This window comes from Pollachius pollachius (genome assembly GCF_949987615.1).
Source record: "Pollachius pollachius genome assembly, chromosome: 2".
Taxonomy (NCBI): domain Eukaryota; kingdom Metazoa; phylum Chordata; class Actinopteri; order Gadiformes; family Gadidae; genus Pollachius; species Pollachius pollachius.
In genome coordinates this window covers 29,124,497-29,147,511 of record NC_136935.1, presented here as the reverse complement: position 1 = coordinate 29,147,511, position 23,015 = coordinate 29,124,497, and the positions used below count along the sequence as shown (strand labels likewise).

Genomic DNA, 23,015 nt, shown 5'->3' with positions numbered 1-23,015 from the left:
TAAGCCATAGCTCGTCCAAATATCAACACATCTTTTAGGTATTTTATGGATCGGGCTCTCCACCCCCTCCATAGATTAATTCAATGCATTCAATGTGTTGTGAGTGAGTGATAGAGTTGGTCATAAAGCCCCAGGCTGCACTAGGTTGTGTTGCGACCCTGGCTTGTGTCAGTTGGATATGGGTGCCAACCCAACCCATTTAATTTCCTTTGTGTAAGAAGAACCCGCTCAGGTTAGCCCCTCGATAACTTTCAGCATGGAGGACTTCACTCATCAAGGCCTGACATCTTGGTGATAAGGAATGTAAAGTTAGATTGTTATTTGTGGAATCCTTACTGGCTAACTAGAGCAGGGTTTTGCAACGTTTTGGGGCCAAGTCACACCACAATCCAAACCCAGAAAATCCATGGCATGATTATGAGAAATCTCAAACACATTATTACCAGGCTATATAATTTATTAGGTTGTTGACAATTTTCCCTATATTTCAGACACAGGTGACAAAAAAGTATCACATCGATACAGGTTCATTAAAGCTCTTCCATTATTTTTCAAATATTACAAATATTATTATATACCTTATTCAACATTATTATTAAGGACCATAGTGACTGTTTAAAAGCAAACTGTAAAGTTAGCTCTTATAGTACATTTTCATATATTGTTACATGATATTATAATGGTAAAAACGAATAGGATATTTTGAACAGCAACCATAAGAATGTAATAATGTGAATCATGGTCTTGGCGTGTTGGTTACATTTGTGTTGGTTCACATTTCTAACATATGCCCAGTGAAGGATAAGAAGAGGGTCGCTGTCTGCTTCCTGTCTCAATGCACTCTCATGCTTATTAGATTTCAGTAATGGACTATAGTGCTGCTTGCACACGGACTCACTAACTCTCTCGCACTTGCACACACATTCAGGCACATACACATAAGCACATGCACCATTACACACACACCTGCTCCTATAAAATGACACTTTCTTCAAAAAGGAGAATGAGGAGAGCGAGAGAGAGAAAACCAGGAAGCATTGTGATGGCAGTGCTTGCATGTAGGTCTAAAAATACAGACTCATCCTAGGGCGATTGTCCTGAAGAAATATGGCTCCGTCCCAATAAGAGTGGCTGGGCCTTGCTTCTCCATATATTCCTTCAGCCTGCCCATGTCACTGGGCTGTAACAAGGTCCTCTAGTCCATCCCCCTGCCTTCCTCTATTTAGGTGCTCTATATTGACTATATCAATCCATCTGTCCAGTACGTCTGTTTTTCTATCCTTTTATCTATCCATTTGCCTATCTATCTATCTATCTATCTATCTATCTATCTATCTATCTATCTATCTATCTATCTATCTATCTATCTATCTATCTATCTATCTATCTATCTATCTATATATCTATTTGTCTAAGCTGTCTATATTATATGTCTGTCTGTCTGTCTGTCTGTCTGTCTGTCTGTCTCTCTGTCTGTCTGTCTGTCTGTCTGTCTATCTGTCTGTCTCTGTGATTTATTAATAAAACCAAGAGGTCAGGTTTCCCTGTCACATTTGACATTAATTTTCTCCTTCCATTTGTCTTCTCTCTCTCTCTCTCTCTCTCTCTCTCTCTCTCTCTCTCTCTCTCTCTCTCTCTCTTCTTTATCTTGTCTACTATCCTATGTCTCTCTGTCTCTCCCCTGGATATTTTGATGGGATATTCTAATGAAGCTGCAGGCCTTTACTGCAGAAAGACAGGAGAATTTAACAAACAAATGTGTGCGCAAACATGAATACGCAAAAGCAGACAGACAGATTACACTGTATCCCTTACAAAACTCTACAGTCACTCAGGTTAAATGCTTATCAACAAACAGTGGAGTGGTTTCAAGTCAACCACTCCAGTACTTACCTCTCATTATAACAAGTAGCTAAAGTGTTGTTGTCGGGCAATCATCAGAAGGTTGTTTTTGGTGGTTATATCCTTCTCTGTCCTCTGGATGAGACCGGATGACATCATCTGCTACTGCACTGTACAGCCACAATGCATTATTTAGCACATTTTTTATTATTATAGTCCCCAGTAGATCACACAATTACTAACAACATTTTATTTAATTATTGTTAAAACACCTATGTTTGAAACAATGTAATTTGTGGAAGTATTTACTACAGAGTACTACGATTATTGTTAGTGTCTATGTTTCATCTAAAGATGGATGCTCAGGTCTATTAACCATGGTCTGTTTGGAAGTTGTGAGTCCTCCAAAGTCCTCTACACTTTGCGATTGAAGACTTAGAGTATAGTAAACTTGTTGTATAAAATAATGAATCATGTGTAACTATTTACCTATTGCTGGCAAAAAACAAAATAAACATTGTATCATTTACTAAATTATAGTGGTATAATGTACAATGAAAAAATGTTGAAGATCATAAAATACATATTACCACATTTTAAAAAACAACATTAATCTTACCTTAAAGGAGGTATGTAGCTAGCTACAAATGTATTGTGAATCATAGATTTACCATATGTCATAAGAGTGTGAAAAATCCAGTGTGGCCACTAGCCACGATGTTCCAGATTGCAGCCACCTGAATCCTCCCTTTCAGCCCTCCATTTCCATGGACTACGGGGGGCTGTCATGACCTGTTTTGTGTAAGGGGCCAGTAGGTACCAACATCATGTTATCGTCTACTACAGCATGGAATAGCCAAGTGTCAAGTGAAGATTCTTTGACAGATTTTTGATTTGAAATTAGTTGTTTAGTCTGTAATTGTAAAGTTATACCTTTAACCAAAGGTCCTTATACATTGAACATGTTTGTTGCTTGGTTGCAGTGTGTCTGGATGTGTGAAGCTTGGTTGCGGTGTGTCTGGATGTGTGGAGCTCCGTCTGGCCACCAGTTATTTTTGATGTTCGCGTCTGAGAAGGATAAGCTTCTTGGACACATTACACCACGGTGTGTGGAAGATTTCATCTACAACTTCGTTCCTTGTAACACTCTTAAATACCAACGGTACAAAGAAGGAAACACAAATGAGTGGTAGCCATTGTGATAACGACCCACCCCTTCCTAGAACTTCAACCGTGTTCTCTCTCGAGCCGTTTGTCCGTTCTGGGCTGCAGTGCAACATGGCGGCCACCATTGAAGAGGACCCGCTCCCCATGGAGATATAAAGGGCTCAAACTTAGGTAACGAGAACTAAACAATTCTTATTTTCATGTGATTATACAGTAATGAAAATATTCTTTGCAACAATGGAATCAGACCAACTAATGGAATCAACAGATCTTTTACCCAACCTAAAAAGCCCCCATACAGTAATAATAATAATAATAATAATAATAATAATAATAATGCATTTTATTTATGGGCGCCTTTATTGACACTCACTCTTGCAAAATCATCCATTCTTGTCTTGTGCTCTTGTTCATCCAGTCTCCTCAACCTGGCCCCCAGCATGAGCTACGAGTCACGTTAGGCTAAGAGACTCCCTCCAATATTGTGAATTTGAACTGCAATACCCATTTTAGACGTTCGGTGTCTTCAATAGTTGAGGTCATTGAAGCTACTTCATCCACTAACTTTGATTCCATCTCGAGGCGACAGTGAATTGAACACAGGTTACAACGTTTCATCACACTGATCGATGCTTCCGGTATTGCTGCTGGAGTCTAGTAAGGATACGTCGACATGGCAATACATGGACATTTTCAGATGCTCATGACTTTTAATTTTGGGGGCACAGTTGCAGTGGAGTCTACCCGTGGATTTGAAACTATCCTCTATGTTGTAACACGTTATGTTTAAACAGACATAGTATAGACAGTACACGTGTCAACTGCCTACATGAGACCTACCGGTGGCTTCCATTCCGGTCCGGTTTTATAGTATATATATATATATATAGTATTCTTATATAGAGTACATAATGTCAGATGATGTTGTTGTTGTTCTGAATATGCAGCTTACTTAACTTCATGGGCAAATGCAGTTAGAAAAAAATGTTGAAGTATATTAATAATTAATCAGTAAAACCTAATGTAGTTCCAAGGATGAATCAGCAGTTACCCTTAAATCCTTTCGGAGAGTATGCACAGTTATATGAAACACAACATATGGATTTATATTGCACAAATCTAATACATTGTAGTTCATCCAGGATTTATTCTATAGTGTCCTTAATAACAATCTCTGCAGTTAATGTTTGGTCGAAAAACAGGAAAAGGTTGGAATATCAGGTCAATATCCTTGAGCAGTCTCAAGCCGTAAGGACACGGGATTTGGACTGTGGTGCATTTAGTTGTTAATTATTCATTATTGCTTCATAATTCTGTTTCCCGTTAGAGGAAAACAGGTAGGGCAGGGGATCAATGGACTTCTGGGAAACAACTTCAACATAAATACCCTCTGTCTCCCCAGCTCCTACAGCACTCCCGTCCCTACTCTCACCCTCATCTAACCCCCCCCCATCTTCACTAGTTCCGTTGAATTTCTATCTGGTTTGAACTGCTTAAATCATGCATTTCCAAAAAATAATCAAAGCTTGGTAATTCACTAACTATTGTGGGTGTGTGTTACTGCAAGATGGTTAATAACACAAGGGTAGCAAATAGCCTTCTTCTCCTTTCACCTCTTCATTTCATTGCATATTCATGTAGGCCAAAACACACTACACTGAATCCAATAGATCTTGCGTTGACCTCTCCCTGTTTCCACCTCCATTAAGCGTACAACCGGCTTTTTTTTTACCTGTTCTTCTTGGAAATAAGTAATCTGTGTGTTCATCGAAATGTATTATGCTTGAATATTTTTTTTTAAATTTGACACTTTTCTGGATTCTTCTTCAGTATCATATTGGCTCCATGCAAAGGGTAAGGAAGAACTCCCTTACAATAGTCACTGTAGCCTGGATGTAGGCTATATACACCACTTTTTGTGGCCTGAGTTTGCCTCTTCTCTGCTCTATCCCAGTGTCACTCAGCGTTACTGATGTGGCTGACTGGGTTTGAGGTCACACGCTTCATTATTAAATATGTGTTCAACTGGGAGGTCATTTTATGGCTTGTAAGCCACGTCTCAACTTAAAGAATCGTCTCTGTGTCTCACAGCTGTAACGTGGTGTAAATGTAAATATATACTCAAGAAATGTGTCTTATTGTGAAGCTGTATGCAGAGAAGTAAGACTTTATGTGGAAGATGTTTCATTGGAGGCTTTTCTAGACATGGATCATCTAGGCTTTTTATTCCATCTAACTCTTTACGGCATCCATCTTTAGTTTGGCAACACTGTTTGGACCGCTGCATTATTTGTTCTCTAACTTGATCTTCTCATACCTGATGACTAAAGCATATATCCATATTCTATGTATAGTCATACACACAATGCACTGAATTGAATCCAGAAAACGATGGACCATAACAATTTGATGCAAATCCAATCTTCGAATGTTCCTGTTTTTTAACCCTTGGATCAATACTGTAGAATGCATAAGTTCATGGCAGCTGCCAATAATGCTGTGTGACAAGGAATATTCCGACAGTGGGATGGCCCCAATTTGGGCCTCACTGTGTTGTTCATTTTCCAGCCTTCCCATCACTCTCCATCTTATCCTATTACCGGGAATGCTGTGCTACCGTCATGTCTTCCCCTGGGACCCCAGGCAGGAACGCTGTACATCATTGCTGACGCTCACATACAGTTTGGTACAGCAGCAGTCGATTTTGGGATCAGGGAATATGGAAAATAAACATAAACAACACAGTTTATGTCACAATATCTCATAAAAAAGGGTAATGTGAAAGAACCCTAATGAGGATCAACTTGAAAATGGGGAATATAAAATGTATTCAGAAGTAAACAGGAGCGAGTTTGCATGGCACAATAATACATATGGCATTTGTATCAATTTTAAAAGCAGAACCAGCGTTTCACTAGATAAAGCAATGGAACGCATTCCCTTTTTGTGTCATTAGGAGTACCAGGAAATACAGACAAACAATAATATGGAATGAGAACCTAACCTCCATTCGACATAGGTATTTGATATAATGGATTTATTGTATATAATATTTTATATAACAATCATGAGTTGTTATCTCTCATCTGTTATTTAGGGGGGGAGGGGGGCAGTATAAGCCTACCTCTTAATGACAGGTCCGACTTGCAGCGCCTTGTAAATCTAATTTAGTACGGGCTTGTGGGAAGTGTATTATGAATTTACTCATCACTGACTCTGCATTTCTTGACCTCTAAGTCCTCCACATTTCCTCTAGAAGAGGCTTGTGCAGGCTGGCACTTAGTGCACCGCCCAAGAGCCCATAGCAGCCTTTCAATACGAGATGAGGCTGCTCTGCCTGTTTAGGGTTGAACTCTGCTGCATATCTGCTGCAATGTCTTCTATGCTGCATGGCGCAAGGCCAGAAGGTTAGGCTTTTACTGAGTCATCCTGCTGGCACACACACGCCTTTCACAAATGACTGTTTTGGATGACATAGTGGATAGTGGTCTTGTGTGTGTGTCAGCTGTGTCTCTTAGCGGTTACGTGGTGAAAATGTAAATATGAAGAAATGAAGAAATTTGTCTTATTGAGAAGCTGAATGCAGTGAAGTACGACTTCATGTGGAAGATGGTTCATTTGAGGCTTTTCTAGACAGGGATCATCTAGGCCTTTTAGTCCGTCTAACACTCTCACAGCATCCATCTTTAGTTTGGCAACACTGTTTATTTGTTCTCTAAATAAGTTAATTTACTTTATTTACTGAGTCATCTTGCTGGCACACAGCGGCTTTTCACAAATTACTGTTTCGGATTACATAGTGGATACTGCTGTGTGTGTGTGTGTGTGTGTGTGTGTGTGTGTTTGTGTGTGTTGGTAGGACAGGGATTAGATTTTGTAAGGGATACAATTCTCTTTTGTTTTGTCTTTCTTGTTGTGTGTGTGTGTGTCTCTCCCTCTCCTCTCTCTCTCCCTTGAGATGTATCATCCTGCTATATCAAGGTTGTATGGGCAAACTTCATGGCTCTTTCTTGTCGGCCCCTTGCCCCCCCCCCCCACCGGGATTGTGGTGAAATCATTATATCTGGGTGTGGTGCCGTCTGATATATGCCCAGTCTAGGGGCTATTAGATTTGCCTCTATCTAATATGGGTAACGTAGACTTTGGTCTGCACATTTGTTTGTTTGTGCGTATGCGTGCGGGGTGCGTGCGTGTGTGTCATTTTCTAAACATCAAAATGGCCACATGACTGACTTGACATTTAAATTATATAAAAGCGGACATTGAATCCAGGTCAATGTCTAAGCGGCCACATGACTGACTGCATGACATCCATATTTGATCAATTAACCTGCAGCATATGCACATTATTTGTGTTTGAAGTTTAAGTATTTCATAAATAAACATTGATGTTTGAGTCAAAATTAAAACATATAGTAGCCTACTCCCTTGTTTTCTTTCAAAAATAAATTGTGTGTGTGTGTGTGTGTTTGTGTGTGTGTGTGTGTGTGTGTGTATGTGTGTGTGTGTGTGTGTGAAGGAGTCCATTTGTGAGGCATTGCAGTGGTGAATGATGATAGCAATGATAAAAGACTCTAATCCAGTCATCTCATTTTACATCTAACCATAAAGAAAACAAAATAAAATAGGGCTGCAGTCAATATTCTAAGAAGGGAGAGCTTGCTCATTGGTGTGGTCCCTGTCATGTGATTTATGTGTATGTTTACAGTGTGTTCGTTTGGGTCTTTGTGTGTTGGCTTGTAAGTTGTAGTATTATTATGACCCCTGCCTGAGGATGACCCTATGTCTGGTTACTGTAGTGGTGTCTGCTCGTGTGGAATTTTTTAGCATTTTAATGAAATCCTCATGCTTGCTAAAGCGTCCTTGGACCTCAATGTCGTTCTCGGCCAACAAACTAGACCTGCAATGACTTCATGCAATTGATTTCAATATTTTTTGTTTATGGATTTTTCACAGTATTACGGCCTATTCTTCTTACTGGTGGCAAACATTTTGTTTTTGTTGTTTGCCTTTGTTGTTTACCATTGTTTAAGTATTGAGACTTCATATTGTGATTGTGATTGTTAAGGCCCAGTTTGGAGATGGGAATAAGAAGTGGATTGTCAGGGAGTGAGTGGGTTTGTTCTTCATTTACCCGTCTTCCCTCTATTGGTCTAAGAATACTCAATGAATTCACATTGTCAGGGCCTTGACCGGAAAACCCTGATTAAATCTACATACATTACATACATCCCGTTGCCCTGAGCTGTAACAAATGTAAACAACACATTAAATCGCTTTGAGCTCAGTGGTTTGTCCTTTGAAAACAACAGTAAGAAGGTTGTTAGTGATCTTAAGCAGGCTGTTAATTGATCTGGTCACTTTACAAGTACATGGGATCTTTCGTTTGAGTGCTAAATACCCCCTCCTAGCCCTCTCCCCACACCCCTCCCATCTCCCACACTCTCTGCTTACAGGAAAGGCTTTAACCACACCCTGCAGTTACCGCGGTGTGTCTGGGTGCTCTGGCCCAGGACAGACCCAGAGATCTGCATCATCATAATGGACAGGGAGAATGGGTTGCCAGTAGCATCGCATTACATTACATCATAGAATCGACGTGGACCCAGGGCTGGACTGGCCATGTGGCCGACTACACGACAATATTTTTTCTTTTTTTTGTATGACAGGCTCAATCAAATCTTTAACCCCCTCCCCCTTTGGGCACAGTGTCTCTATAGTGCATCTGCAATAAAAGAGTCCCAAAATGAGTAAGACAAAATGCAAACCAGAACTTGTATTAACTCATTGACTAAATTGAAATGAACCAAAATTATTGTCATAGTGGGATATATATTCTCTCCCTCCCTTTGAATTGTTAAATAAATGTTGGCTGTGGTTTATTTGTAGCTGTTTTTCTTTACCTCGCTCCTCCCTGTTTAACCCGTTGTAGACAGGTGTGCTATAAAGTAAGTTATATTAATACAGTGTAGTACCTCAGGGCATTACAGGGCCCTTCAGCTGCTGGGAGACTAAAACCTCCCACCTCCCTTTGTTTCCCTGGCCCCAGTCTATATAAGAGTGACGTTACACTTTATCTCTCTCTCTCTCTCTCTCTCTCTCTCTCACTCTCTCTTGCTAATTTGATTTAGTTAGCTTACGGAAAGGTCTGTACAAATAACAAATAGCTAATTCTCTGGGTTGGGAAAGCAGGTTGTGGGTGGGGCAGGTGGAGAGGTTGAGAGCGGGATGAAATGCATATAGTAATTATTTGATAGTGTTCTGAATATCTTTCTACTTCTATCTTGACAATTTACAATTATTGTTTCAATGTGATGAAGATGCAGTTGATAGATGTTTTCACGGAGCAGGTTTGCTTTTGGTACGTGGATTTTTGGGGACCAGGGAGGGATGAAAAGCCACTAATAGACAGGTATACAAACATGACTTCTGTAGATGGAAGCAAGTGTAAATCACACCGGTTGCAGCATAGATCCCCTTTCTCAGTGATTTTTCATCAGTGTCAATAGTTCAATCAACAGTTATTTCATGAGTATGCACTATGAGCAAAGACACCATTTTTAAGGCTTTAAATACACATTTACACTACACTTTAAGTAAACATATGCAAACAGAGGGCCACCTAGTAGGCTGCAGCTGCAACAGAGGTTATGTTTGTCTGCTTTGTATGGTATTCAGACTACTGGAACCTTCAGATTACAGTGAGTAGTGCCGCTGAACCCCAAAGATAGTGGTGAAATCACTATCTAGTGGAGTCATTTGAATCACTGGTTTCATAAGGCCAGCAGCAGAATTGCTGCTGCAGTGCAGATTAGGGGAGGGAGAAAATATCCATACGGCGATTATATCGTCGCCCTTCTTCGTGCAATACGAGAATCGATACACTGGCGCAAAACATCAATATATATTTTTGTTATTAATTTTAAGAATTCATTTTGCATTTATGATTTATTTTTATGCTTTAAGAGTAAGACGGGAAATATCGCCCCAAATATCAATATTTTAATGATAAAATTAGGCGCAGATTTCCCTGCTCCTCGAGGTGGCGCTCAACACATGAATAAAGGAAACATGAACGGATGTTAACTAAAAACTCAGTTTGGTCCATGAATAAAGACCGAAATCCAGCACTTTACCGTTTCATAGTAATTTTGTCTTCATCTTTAGGCATATATCATGATGTATCGTCATAGGTTTGTCTAACAATATATTGATTATTGCAGAATCGCTGTTCGCAATATTATCGGTATCGCGGGCCATGTACTGCGTATTGTATCATGAGGTAGCCTGTGATCCCCCCCTAGTGCATATGCAGTGTCATGAGTTTGTAGTTCAGACAAAAAGGGGAGACCACACAGAGAAAGTTAACTGAAGTATTTATTAAGCAACAATAATAACTATTCAGAAATAAAGATAACAACGTACATCAGTATTGTCAGTAATGTCTGCAGGGTATGGGTGCGTATAAGTAGTGTAGTGTAGTGTATCAGCTCAATATAAAGAAACAAAAGCCCTGCTGTCCTGGTTGGCTCAGAGAGTGAGATGGCCTAGGCAGCCATCTTATATAAGTGAGGAGGAGCCTGATTGGAATGGAGATCAGGTGTGTTGCAGCTCCTGCTGCCACACCAGAGACACACCTCCACAATCCCCTGCCCAACAATCCCCTGCATAGCCAACTAGAGCAGGGTCATCACAGCAGCATTAATCTCACTAGTTCAAACTAAAACGGGACGAGGTAATGTGGCTGATGGAAGGATTTTGAGGCTGCAATAACATTATTCAAACCAATGCATAGGTACTTACATACAGACAGACAGACAGACAGACAGACAGACAGACAGAGAGACATACATACACGGTATGAACAAATATTAGCATGTTGACTCAGAAAATGTACACATACTGGTGAAGACACAATGGTCTCCGTGTCATTAATAACTGTCAATCACGGCATCTTAATGGTCCAGATAAAAGCTTCCCCGTCAATAAAACGGAAAACAGGCCATTAACTCCACGAGTCCATCAGGAACATAGCAGTCCAATGGGAAACAGGAGCTCTGATTAGCACTCCATGGGTTGTTATCTGAGCCCTATAGACACGCACACACGCACACGCATACATATACATATACACACATGCACACACACACAGACACACACACACACACACATAAAAAACACACACACACACACACACAAGTATATAAACATGTAAATGCACTGAGAGCGATGGGTACCATATTGATCAGCTTTTTGCTGATCAATATCTCTCTTTAACATCTTTAAATGGATGCATTTGTTGCGCCTTTATGAAATGCATCGCACAGATGAAACTTCACTTTGGTGCAGAGATTAACGCTGCACTCATGACTATATTTTAGTGGCATTAAGGTTCATTTCCTTCCATTTTCATGGTGGTATCCTGTGCACAGAGAGAGGAATGTACCACACTTCAGGGCATGGGATGCGGCCAGTTATCAATCAGATTGTTGATGGATTGTGATCCGACCATGATGAGAGCCATCTGGCTTATCTTGTTTTCATCCAACAGTACAGACCGTGTCACTTTCTGACCAAAACTCTGCAAGCTAGCCATCAAAGTGTGTGTGTGTGTGTGTATGTGTGTGTGTGTGTGTTTGTTATTTTAATTATTATAATATTATTATTATAATATTAATATAATATAATAATTATAAATAGATATTAAGCTCCATGAATGTCTGCATTGACAAAAGTGACAACTATGTCATGGATGACAAATTATAGTTTTGGTAATGATGATACTCAACATCGAGGATTCTGCATCTGTGTTTATGTTTTGGTTTTCTCTGCGTGGATGGTGTTTCATCAGCAGAGGGTGCTATAAGTGAGAGAGAGAGAGATTGTGTTTTCTCAAGCATTGGACATAGGACCTTTAATCACGGAACCCATCGGCTATCGTCTGATGACGATTTAGCATTCATAGGCAGATGAATGTTTATAGAGATTACTGGGCCTCTTCTCTTCAGAGAAATAGACCTGGATGTGATTGCCTGTGTCTCACTCTTCTTAGACTCAACCCCCGTGTCCAATGTGTCCAAAATGAAGAGTGAGGAGCCTGTGAGGTCATAATTTAATTATATTGAACAGTATTGTCTTACCTAAACCTTATTATACCTTTTGATGAAACCCTGTCCAATTATGTCAGGATCGCAAATAAATAAATGTTACCATTTAAGTTTATTTATTTATGCATCAGTAGTGAACCTGAAGAATGTGTATTTGCCTCCCAGTTGAACAAACTAAATAACCACTGCATTAAACTTTATCAATAACCATATCCTGCCATGTTTAACTTTCAATAGAGCCAATGACGCTGTGTCACTGGTGGCTGAGGCTGTGGAAACACATGTGAGCCACAATGTGTACCAGAAATAGATAGACAGGGTATGTGGGTGTGGTGTGTGAGTGGTGTGTGGTGTGTGGTATGTGGTGTGTGCGTGTTTGCATGCGTGCGTGCACTATTAGAGTATGTGCCTTAATTCTGCCCCTCCTTGCTTCCTGCTCAGGGACAGTGTGTGCACCATACTAGTTCTGCAGGCACTTACATCCCTCCTTTCCTCCCTTGCACCATCTTTCTCCCCCCTCCCTCTCATTCCCTCCCTCCCCCATCCCTGTCCATTTAGCTCGCTCTCTCTCTCTCTCTCTCTCTCTCTCTCTCTCTCTCTCTCTCTCTCTCTCTCTCTCTCTCTCTCTCTCCCTACCACCCCCCTCCCTTTCACCCTCTCTTTCCACTCCTTTCGCCCTCTCGCTCTTCCTCCCTACCACCCCCATGCCTTTCCCTCCCTCTCCATCTCTCTCTCTCCCTCCCTGTCCCTTTCGCCCTCTCTCTCCCTTTCTCCCCCTCTCTCGCTATCGCCCCTCCCTGTTCCTTTTTCCTTCTTTCTCCGTCTATCTCCCTCCCTCTCTCTCTTTCACTCGTCATCCTTCGCTCCTCCCTTCCTCCCATCTCCCTTCAAGCTACAATTCTGTTTCTCTCTGATCATTCCTGAATGGCTGAATGGCTGCTTTCTTTTGCTCTTTTCTTTGTTGATGCAGATGCATTTCCTCCTCTCCTCTCTTTGTGTGGGACACTGATGATAGTACATATACATAGTTTAGTATGGATAGCATACATAGTGCAGTCATTATAGTACACATAGCACAGTAGGGGTAATAAACAGTGCAGTAGGGATATAACACAGAACTGCGATGATAGTACACATAATACAGAAGTACAGTGTGGATGGTATAGTACAGCCATGACAGTACACCATAGTTGTATACAACCACCACCCTAGCATTTGAGGTTTGTTGCTGCTGAGAGACACACCTTTTTTTTGTTTGTCCATTCAGAATTTGCCACACGCCACTTGATTGCACAAGGTCTAAACTAAACCCAAATGCAAAGAAAATAACCATAACATCTGTGTTTGTGCTCAAAATAATAGATGATTACTAGATTTACAAAAAGTGTATCGCTCTCTCTCTAGAGCCAGGACTTCCACTTCAATTTCTACACTTCCTCTTCACAATTCACACCTTTACGCAATGATAGTGGATAGTACATGTAGTAGGCCTACAGGGATGATAGTACAAACAGTATAGTTTGGATAGTAAAAACAGTAGGCCTACAGTGATGATGGTACACATCATATAGGGTTATTAGGACATATAGTAGGCCTACATTGATGATAGTACACATAGTATAATGTGGATAGTACATATAGTAGGCCTAAAGTGATGATGGTACACATACTATAGTGTGATATTACATATAGTAGGTCTGCAGTGATGACAGTACACATAGTATAGTGTACAATGATGATGGTACACATACCAGTGGCTGTGGCTTCTGGTTGGTTGTTGGCAGGGAGCTTACCTTAAATCCCTCACACTCGACCTCCACTGTTGCTCACACAAACGTAAGCCATACATGACGTGAGTGTGTTTGTGTGTGTGCGTGTGTGTGTGTGTGTGTGTTTGTGGAGTCACACACACACACACAGACACACTCGTCATACAGATGTGCAAACACTAATGACTCATTGTGGAGTATTACAAGTACTACACATGATGTGAATGTGCTTTGTGGACGGATGTCAGAGTGGTACAGCAGCTTTGTAGGTTGATGATAAAGCAGAGGTTGTGGTGGTGATCTCTAAAGCTGGGAGCAGAGGAACGAGGGACCAGAGGAAGCTGGGCAGCGCTGGGTTTTCCCACGTTGATTTTTGAATGAGATATTCAGGAGAGGAATTCAACACATACGATCACATACGTGGAATGGTTTTAACTTGTTTTTTTTTCTCTGTCTGCGCTGACATTAAACAAACCTAGACTTCATCTAAGGAATTTTCATCAGTGATCCGAGTCGTCACGTTTCAGTTGGAGTCAGTGAAACAGTGACATTGCTGATTCTGTCAAAGCCAACTGGATGTATTTGCCTCTTTTTTTAAACAAAATATTTATTTAATTTTGAGTTTGGAAATGAACAGCACAGCTTGAGAGAGAGACTGACCAAGGAAGTGACAAGAGAGATACGGAGAGAGTATATTAGTGATCACATTACCCAGCGTTATGGCGCACGCTGCGGCTCACCTGAAGAAGGCTCGTGAGCTGGAGCATCCCCCCGAGTACATCGCCCTGCAGAAGGCCAGGGAGAGGAGGAGACGCCAGCGGGAGAGGGCTGAGCGCAAGCGGCAGGTACAACGTACACATGACTACACATGGTATACAATGACCACACATAGTATACTACAATGTACACATTACTAAACATAGTGTAACACAATGTACACATGACTGCACCTAGTATAGAACAATGTACACATGACAGCAAATAGTGTTACACAATGTACACATGACTACACATAGTATACTACAAGGTACACATGACTACACATAGTGTTACACAATGTACACATGACTACACATAGTTTCCCACAAAACAGCTTTTTGGGAAACTTTTCTGAACAGTTTCCCACAACGTGGTTAGTCATTTTCAGTTCATCTACAATGCAGCTATCTGTTTCATATTTGGGGCGAGGAGGATGGTGCTGTCACTATGGTTCTTATGTACCCTCGTGATCCCATTGGGACCTCAACTGTGACGAGGATAATGGGTTACCCGTTTACATTTAGGGATTTTGCTGATGCTTTTATCCAAAGCGACTTACAACCATTCATTCACACATGGACACACCGACGGCAAAGTCAACCACGCAAGGCGACAGCCAGCTCGTCAGGAGCAGTCAGGCTGAGGCTCAGGGACACTCAGCTAGGAGGAGCCGGGGATCGAACTAGTAACCTTCCGGTTACCAGCCAACCCGCTCTACCTCCTGATCTACTGCCGCCCCCACAGCACATGTGTGCAGCTGTAACTGAGGGGGGGTGGGGATTAACAGCACAGGGTTAGGGTTAGGGTTGTCCCGGCTGCTGTTCTCCCGGTTCCATTATGGTGCATTCGGGGAAGTCATTAGCGAGATGAGGGAATGGCAGATGACAGCTGGGCTCATGTGATGAGGTATTAGCAAGCAGTGTGCACTACTGTTTGTGTGTGTTTGTGCCGAACAGGATCCCCATTGATGGGATTGGGCTTAAATACATTTCAAGGAAAGTACCCTTAATGGATGAATTGTAATAAATCATGTTTAATGTAAAGGCTATTCGCACATAAATATATGTTGTTTCACCTCAGCTGCTGAGTTTTCATAATATGAGATAATTTGAAATTCTGTTGTCATCTCTGTTGTTATACAGTTTAATCCAGTGTGGAGTCTTTCATTAACCAGCTAAGTCAGCGGACAGAGATCAGTTCATGCACAGATACCAGGGGCGGTAATTACGTGACTATAGACCACATTATACATAATCCGCATTTGCTCACAACTAAGGCTTGAAGAAATCCAACCTGTGTAAAGGCCATAGTAACGAATGCCTAATTTAAAGGATATCAAATCATATCTGAAGGCCCCCACGTGTTGCTGACAGTTGAAAAGGCTTACAAAGACACACTTTACATTTTATTTCAAGCTGTTTGCATTGAAAAGCTGCAGCATAAAAGTCTGAAAAGCCTTGAAAATTCTGTGATGTTTAGATCTCTCTGCGATTGGCAGGATAGTGTCGAAGATGACATGCTGTGACCATTTATCATGTGGATGCCAGACAATATTTTCCTAGGTTGCACAGGTGCATGTTAAGAATTATAAATGGGTTCTCCCCAAACAATGTAGCCTAATAGTGGCGATGCGCCTCCATGTTACATTTTAAATGGGGCTTTCGTGATGAAGACATTTATTTCCTGAATCAAATTGGTGTATTGGAATCACGCTTCAAAAAGCCAAACTGCATTATCACGTAGGTGTGTGGAGGAAGTCTGTGTCTCTCGGATCTGCTGTCGGTCCGAGTCCGACTCCGTTACGGCAGAGATTCAGTGTTAACGGGTCACACACCAGACGAGCCACGGAGCGAAGTTTCAATGAAATGTCACAGCCGCACTGGTGCTATTCAACAGCACGCGAATAAATGCGCTATTATATAGAAATTCTGAATCTGATTATATAAGCCAATTAGCCTGTTCTTATTAGTGGGTAACTTGTTAAACCTGTTTCTGCCAGTGGGGGATTACCATTAGGTGAATATTTATTGTGTCACAAACGTTTTGAAAGGTATTTGTATAGATATACGCGGCATAATCACCCCACGGCAGTACCGCCGCCGACCAATATAGACCGCACAACCGTATGTCAAAAATGGGGTTTGTCAAAAGAATGTGTGGCGAACCGTAATCGCGCGGCCTTATTCGCGTGATTACGGTTCCAGCTTGTGATTCTTCAATTCTATTTGAGATCCGCCAGGCAGAAGGTCTGGTTGGACAATCTGAAAAGGTTTCTTAAGAAAGTGAGCATCAACGCACACAATTTTCATCACTGTCACTTTAATATGCTACTTTGTAAGATTCTCGTATTTCATCAACCTCAAGAAGTAAAATGGTTCTAAAATGTTGTTAATTCTAAGAGGTTGTTGTCAATTCAAAGGTTATATGCCATTTCGTTGAAATAGTGTTTCGTATAAATGTATACATTATAACAGTTTGGAATGTATCTTCCAAACTGTGTATCTTGCTCAGGCGATGTCGACATTCACCCTCTCCAGCGTTTACCTTCCAACCACTGCCCATGACATTCCTGGTGGTGTCCAGCTGCTGAGCACCCCACCCTGGGCTAGACCCGGTCAGGGTAGGGGGTCTCCTGGAACCCTGTTGGGGGTAAAAATAGCCAGCTTGGGAGAGGCTTGCCTTTGCATTGGCTAGAGAGAGAGAGAGAGAGAGAGAGAGAGAGAGAGAGAGAGAGAGAGAGAGAGAGAGAGAGAGAGAGAGAGAGAGAGAGAGAGAGAGAGAGAGAGAGAGAGAGAGAGAAAGAGAGAGAGAGAGAGAGAGAGAGAGAGTTACAGAGAGATTAGCTGGGGAGCTGAGATCTTGACAGCATTGAAAAGAATGGAAGAGACAGGATGCAGCGTTGGGGCCGTTTATGAATTGGATTTTGCAAAGAAGATTCCAGAGCATTAATGAGCTTCAGTGCATTCCATATTAAGACATTTACCATAAAACCATATTAAGGATCAAACAAAGCGGTTGTTTCACTTTTAAAATAGCTTCAACTTGCAAGTTGGTGATTTTTATAATAAACATTATTTTGGAATTGGGTAACCATGGGTAACTTAGTAGGTTGTAAGGCCTGTACTTTAGATAAAACACTAGCCAGCATCGGCAGTGACTTGGATTTAAACCTGGAAGGCGACCACCATGGGGCTGCTGATTCTGGATATGAAGCTTATGATGGATTGGTGAGACACAGAGAGAGAGAGAGAGAGAGAGAGAGAGAGAGAGAGAGAGAGAGAGAGAGAGAGAGAGAGAGAGAGAGAGAGAGAGAGAAAAAGAGACCGAGTGAGAGAGAAATAGAGTAAGAGAACTTTGTTGTATTTCCCTACTCTGCTGGTGTGTTTGCATGGGCATCCAATGTGCACTGTTATCCTTGACACCAAATAATGCTACAGAGGGATTCATAGTCCTGGTCGACTGCACTGACTAACTCACCAATAACTAACTCATCAATCCTTGTCCACACACAGTAAACACTAAAGCATGTACCTAATAAAACATGTCAGACCTGACCATGTGACCTTAAACATTGAGATCAATCTCTGTTGTATATAATTTAAACGCTGAGAAATAATTGGTTTTATTCACAAAGTGTAGAAAACGACATAGATATGATGATATGAAACTTTAACACATGACCATTTACATTTTCTTTGTCTCTTGGAATACTGAGGTATATGGAGCTGCTTCTGTGTTTATGTATATAGGTAGGTATGTGTGTATGTGTGTGTGTATAATTTTATGTGTGTACACAATCATGTACACAAATATTTTCCCTTCAGCTGTCTCCGTGGTCTGAAGTCTTCATGTGTGGTATTTAATGAGCTGAGTATTGATCTGAATGTCGATGTCTCACTCTGCACCAGCTGCTCTCTTATTGATGCGTCACAGGAAATGTCTTTTCATAACACTCAGCGAGTTCAGGAGCAAGAGCAGATTACTTGTAATTCATATCTTCTGATTGATTCCATACAATCCTGCTTTTAAAATATGTAGATTAGAACAACATTAGTGTAATACTAAACCTTTATCGGTTATGGTTACATAAAAATGTATTATATTGTTCCAAACGAGAACATAATATTCTGAATCAATTTAGACTTTTGCATGTAAATCCACGAAAAAATATGTAGTATGTTAGAAATATATATCAATGTATGTATAATAAGATCAATCAATCATGCAATCAATCAATCATTTAATAAATTAATTCCTCAAACTCCTCTTCCAGCTCGACAGGTGCCAACATATGCTATGTTTGCTTGACCTGTACACAGCTAAAATAGATGTTTGTGTTTACCTTCATACCGTCGTCTTCTGTTTCTGTCCTTGCAGTCGGACAGCAACACCAGCTTCCTGCGTGCTGCCAGGGCAGGGAACCTCGACAAAGTCCTGGAGTTTCTGAAAGGGGGAGTGGACATCAGCACCTGTAATCAGGTACTTCATTAGACACAATATGGAAAGACTTCCCATGTTGTCTAGTGTTTTATAATGAGACGGATTAATAAACGGACGAATTCATGCACTGATCTCCGGCATACCTGGTATACCATGAACCTATATTACTGGGGTGTCCGTTACATTGTTAGAACATGTTTGACATTTGGTTTAAAAATACCAAAACAAAGATGATAGCCAAGAAACCATGGTAAAAGGGACTAACATATTTATCAGTTATGCTTCGCATAATGTGTCTCAATCTCCTCTATGGTTTCTCGATGGCCTCTAGAATTAACACATTTGTCACGGCTTGCACAGGGACCTGAACCCAAGCGCAGAGATCAGAATGTAGAGTGGTGCTAAAAGGACAATTTACTTCAAGAAAACAGGGAGACAGAAAATAACGGGGGAATTTACTAAAGATCTTAAACACAAGGAACACAGTTGAAAATAATTACTAACTAAAACAGGGGACAAACATGACACTAACGAGACAAGCGAAAAACTGTTGGAGCATCTCCAAGCGTTCCTCCAGGCTGCGGTGGAGACTGAGGCTACGTTGACACGTGGCCGGCTATTTTCGTTTCTACTAACCTGTGTATATATGCCGTCAGGACATTCCAAAACTGTAGGTGGCAGTGTAACGAGATGCTCAAGCCCATGTTAGCCAATCAGAATCCCAAATCCCACTTTTGGCGCAGGTGCAAGTTCTGGCGCATAATGTGACATTGGTTGACTTAAACTCAGTTCTTCTTAGTTTACATGCAAACGGGCAACCAAAGTTTTCCAAAATCTCCACTCTGGCCAGAGTTTTTTAGAAAGAATGAGGCGAATTCGCCGTTTGCGTGTAAAAGAAGGGTACAAACAAAGGGAATTGTCTCAGTTTTTCAAAATAACCATGTACATGTAAACAGGGTTTGAATAGGAACAGTACAAGGCGGGTCAGGAACAGGACTAGGACTGTCAGGAACAGGGTTAGGAACGTCAGGCACTGGGCTAGGAACGTCGGGATCACAACTTGTCAGCTCAGGCACAGGACTAGCCCGTTCAGGCTTGGGAACAGGGATAGGTAGGTCCGGAACAGTTGTGTATGTATGTTGCATGTGTGTATGTTTGTATGTATGTATGTGTATGTATGTGTGTGTATTTGTGTATGAGTGTGTCTGTGAATACTAATATCTACACACTCACATGTGCACACACATACATACATGCAAACATACAAATTGGTAATCATTTGGATCCTTATTGATAATATTTACAAAACAATTATCAATAATCTAAGTCTGCCCTCTGCACCCTTGTTAATTGTGTGATGACTTATTCAGAGACTCGGGCAAATGAGCATGATCACAAGCTCTTTCCTCCTCGTTCATGTTTTGTTGGGGTTGTTTCTACCCCTCTGTAGTGTTGGGAGCGTATACGGAGTGTGTGTGGTGACTCAGGGATCCTAGGCAGCCACCGCAGAGCAGCCAGGCACAGGAGAATGTTGAGTGCTGTGTCACTCCTGCATTGTGCACAACACCAGTGTCAGCGAAAAGTGCACAACATGACTCCTCCGTAAGCTGCCTCTGCTCTAAGCTCGCTTTCCCTCCATGCCCCAACCAGGCAGCCACAACCCACTGTCCCAATACCCTGCCCCGGACACTCTGGGCACGCACCTGCTGGGTTTCCTCTTTGGTTCTCTGACCAGCGTCATAAAGCTGTCCCCAGCACCACCCCTACCCCTCCCACCACAACCCCCACGTTCCACTCACATGTTTAGTGTGGCCAACAACTGGGCCAATTCGAATAGTAAGCTACACCAACTATCCACACAATTTCAACCTGCTGTGTTGTTGAGTTCCAGAGATAAAGTATTGTCCGTTGTAGGTATGGATATATCACTGAGGGTTGTCATGTCCACATAATCAGAAATTGGGAAACTAGGAGGAACAGGTAAATGATCCTGTAACTTCTTAGCAAATTAGCGGGTTATTGTATGACCAAAAATAAAATCCCATAAAATCGATGAGATTAACCACTACATAATTGTTATATTATCTATGCCGGTGGTCCTCAAATGAGGGTACGCATACCCCTAGGGGTACTTTGGAGTACTGCAGGGGGTATTCAGAAAATGTTGTCAGTTTCAGGAAGAATGTTTTTGAATGGGATTCACCTTAACATGATCTGACCCTGGGGAGAAATTAGCTAACAGTTGCAATAAGCACAGGCCCATGTTCCTAACTAAATTGTGACTATTTGCTTCCTTTTCATGTTCATGTTTGCACTGCCAAATAGAACGCACATACATTATTTATGTTAATTATATATATTTTTTTCCCCAAATAAATTGGTGCAATTGAAGGGGTACTCAGATGGAAAAAATATCTGGTACATTACGTAGTACACTAGAAGAAAAGTTTTGAGAACCACTGATCTATGGCATAGATCAGGGGTTTTCAAACTTTTGAGTGTGTGTGAACCACTTTTTATAATCAAGAATTTTCGCGGACCAGCTTATAATACACATAATAAAATATGTCTACACACAGTCCTACCTAAATTACCCGCACCTCTTAATAGGCATATATTATCACTAAAAGTGACATAGCATCAGTACAACAGGCTTGTTAAAAGAACGTTTACTGCACACAATGGCTGACACATATTTAATGTATTTATTTAAAGCGCCCAAGGGCATAATCAGGTTCATTTGAACACAAGGCTTTCTCCATAGCAATGATAATGGAGTATTTAATATGTACAGTAATCACAAACGAACTGAATTGAACTGAATTGGATAAAGTCAAATATCAAATCTTCTCAAAGTCCTCAACGAACAGGCTGGGAGTTTGTCCAAGTAACATATGCAAAACATTTCAGAAACGGGAGATCAAGAAACTTACTGGCATTTAAAATAATTATAGGCCTTATTTCATCCATTTATAATTTAAAACCAATCGTTTCAGATATACACTGCCCATATATAAAGGCTATGCATGTGATGTGATCACGAACTCTGGCCCTATACACATTTAACGAAAACACAGTAGGCCTACTCCTGGATAAAAATAATAAAAATAAAAAAGTCAAATTTATTTAGTTAGTATTAATTTACAAAAACATAGGCCTATATTAAAACAAAAGAACAACTAGCCTGAACAAATGCTCACCTAATGAGATGGATGATGTTGCTTTGCAGACGTTAATTTTGTATTTGTATGTCAGGTTCCGGTGATGACAGCCTCAATCTGAGATCTGGTTCAATATTAAGTCTGTTACGATATTTTCTCTTCAACATGACCAGGGAGGAAAATCCTGATCCACAGAGGTAAGTGGTTGGAAAAGGCACAAGCTTTTTCACGGCTTTGTCGGAAAGTTCGGGGTATTCCTTGGCAATTTTCAGCCAGGCTGTCTTGCTTTCTGGAGGTGAGGTTTTTTAGGGTGTAGTCATCATGGGTGGCAAACGGATTTCTTATCCAGTTCGCTGTTGTGTCGGGGGCTGGGAAATAATACAGTAGCTGCGTTCTCAGCAGGTGCAAGTGCTGTCTGATGTCATCTTGCACAGAACTTGAAAGGTGTATGTCTGAGCTGTCACAAAAAAATCTGAAAGATTTGGAAATGAGTCATAGTTTGTGTCCTCCACGTGCCTGGCCCACATCCCCATCTTCTTGATTGTTGCTTCGACTTTATCTTGCGTGTGAAAAATAGTAACGGCCTTCCCCTGTAGGCTCCTATTTAGTCCATTCAAGTGCTCAAAAATGTCAGAGATATATATAGACAGATATTTCAACTTTGCAAGCCAGTCTGCATCATTAAATCGGCCAGAGAGGTCGAACTTGCTCTCAAGTAGGAACAGTCTCACCTCATCTCGCAACTCATAAAGACGTGCAAGCCCCTTCCC

At 41.1% G+C, this 23,015-nt stretch overlaps 1 protein-coding gene across 1 annotated transcript in view; it reads left to right on the top strand.

The window, feature by feature from the left end:
* Window positions 1-23,015, top strand: part of LOC307071712 (uncharacterized protein) — a gene marked incomplete at both ends in the record, with an annotated part of 87,483 nt that overhangs the window by 571 nt on the left and 63,897 nt on the right. Inside the window, one exon of the mRNA XM_079730772.1 lies at window positions 19,022-19,123. Coding sequence (XP_079586898.1) covers window positions 19,022-19,123 — 102 coding nt within the window. The remainder of the gene's footprint in view (window positions 1-19,021; window positions 19,124-23,015) is intronic.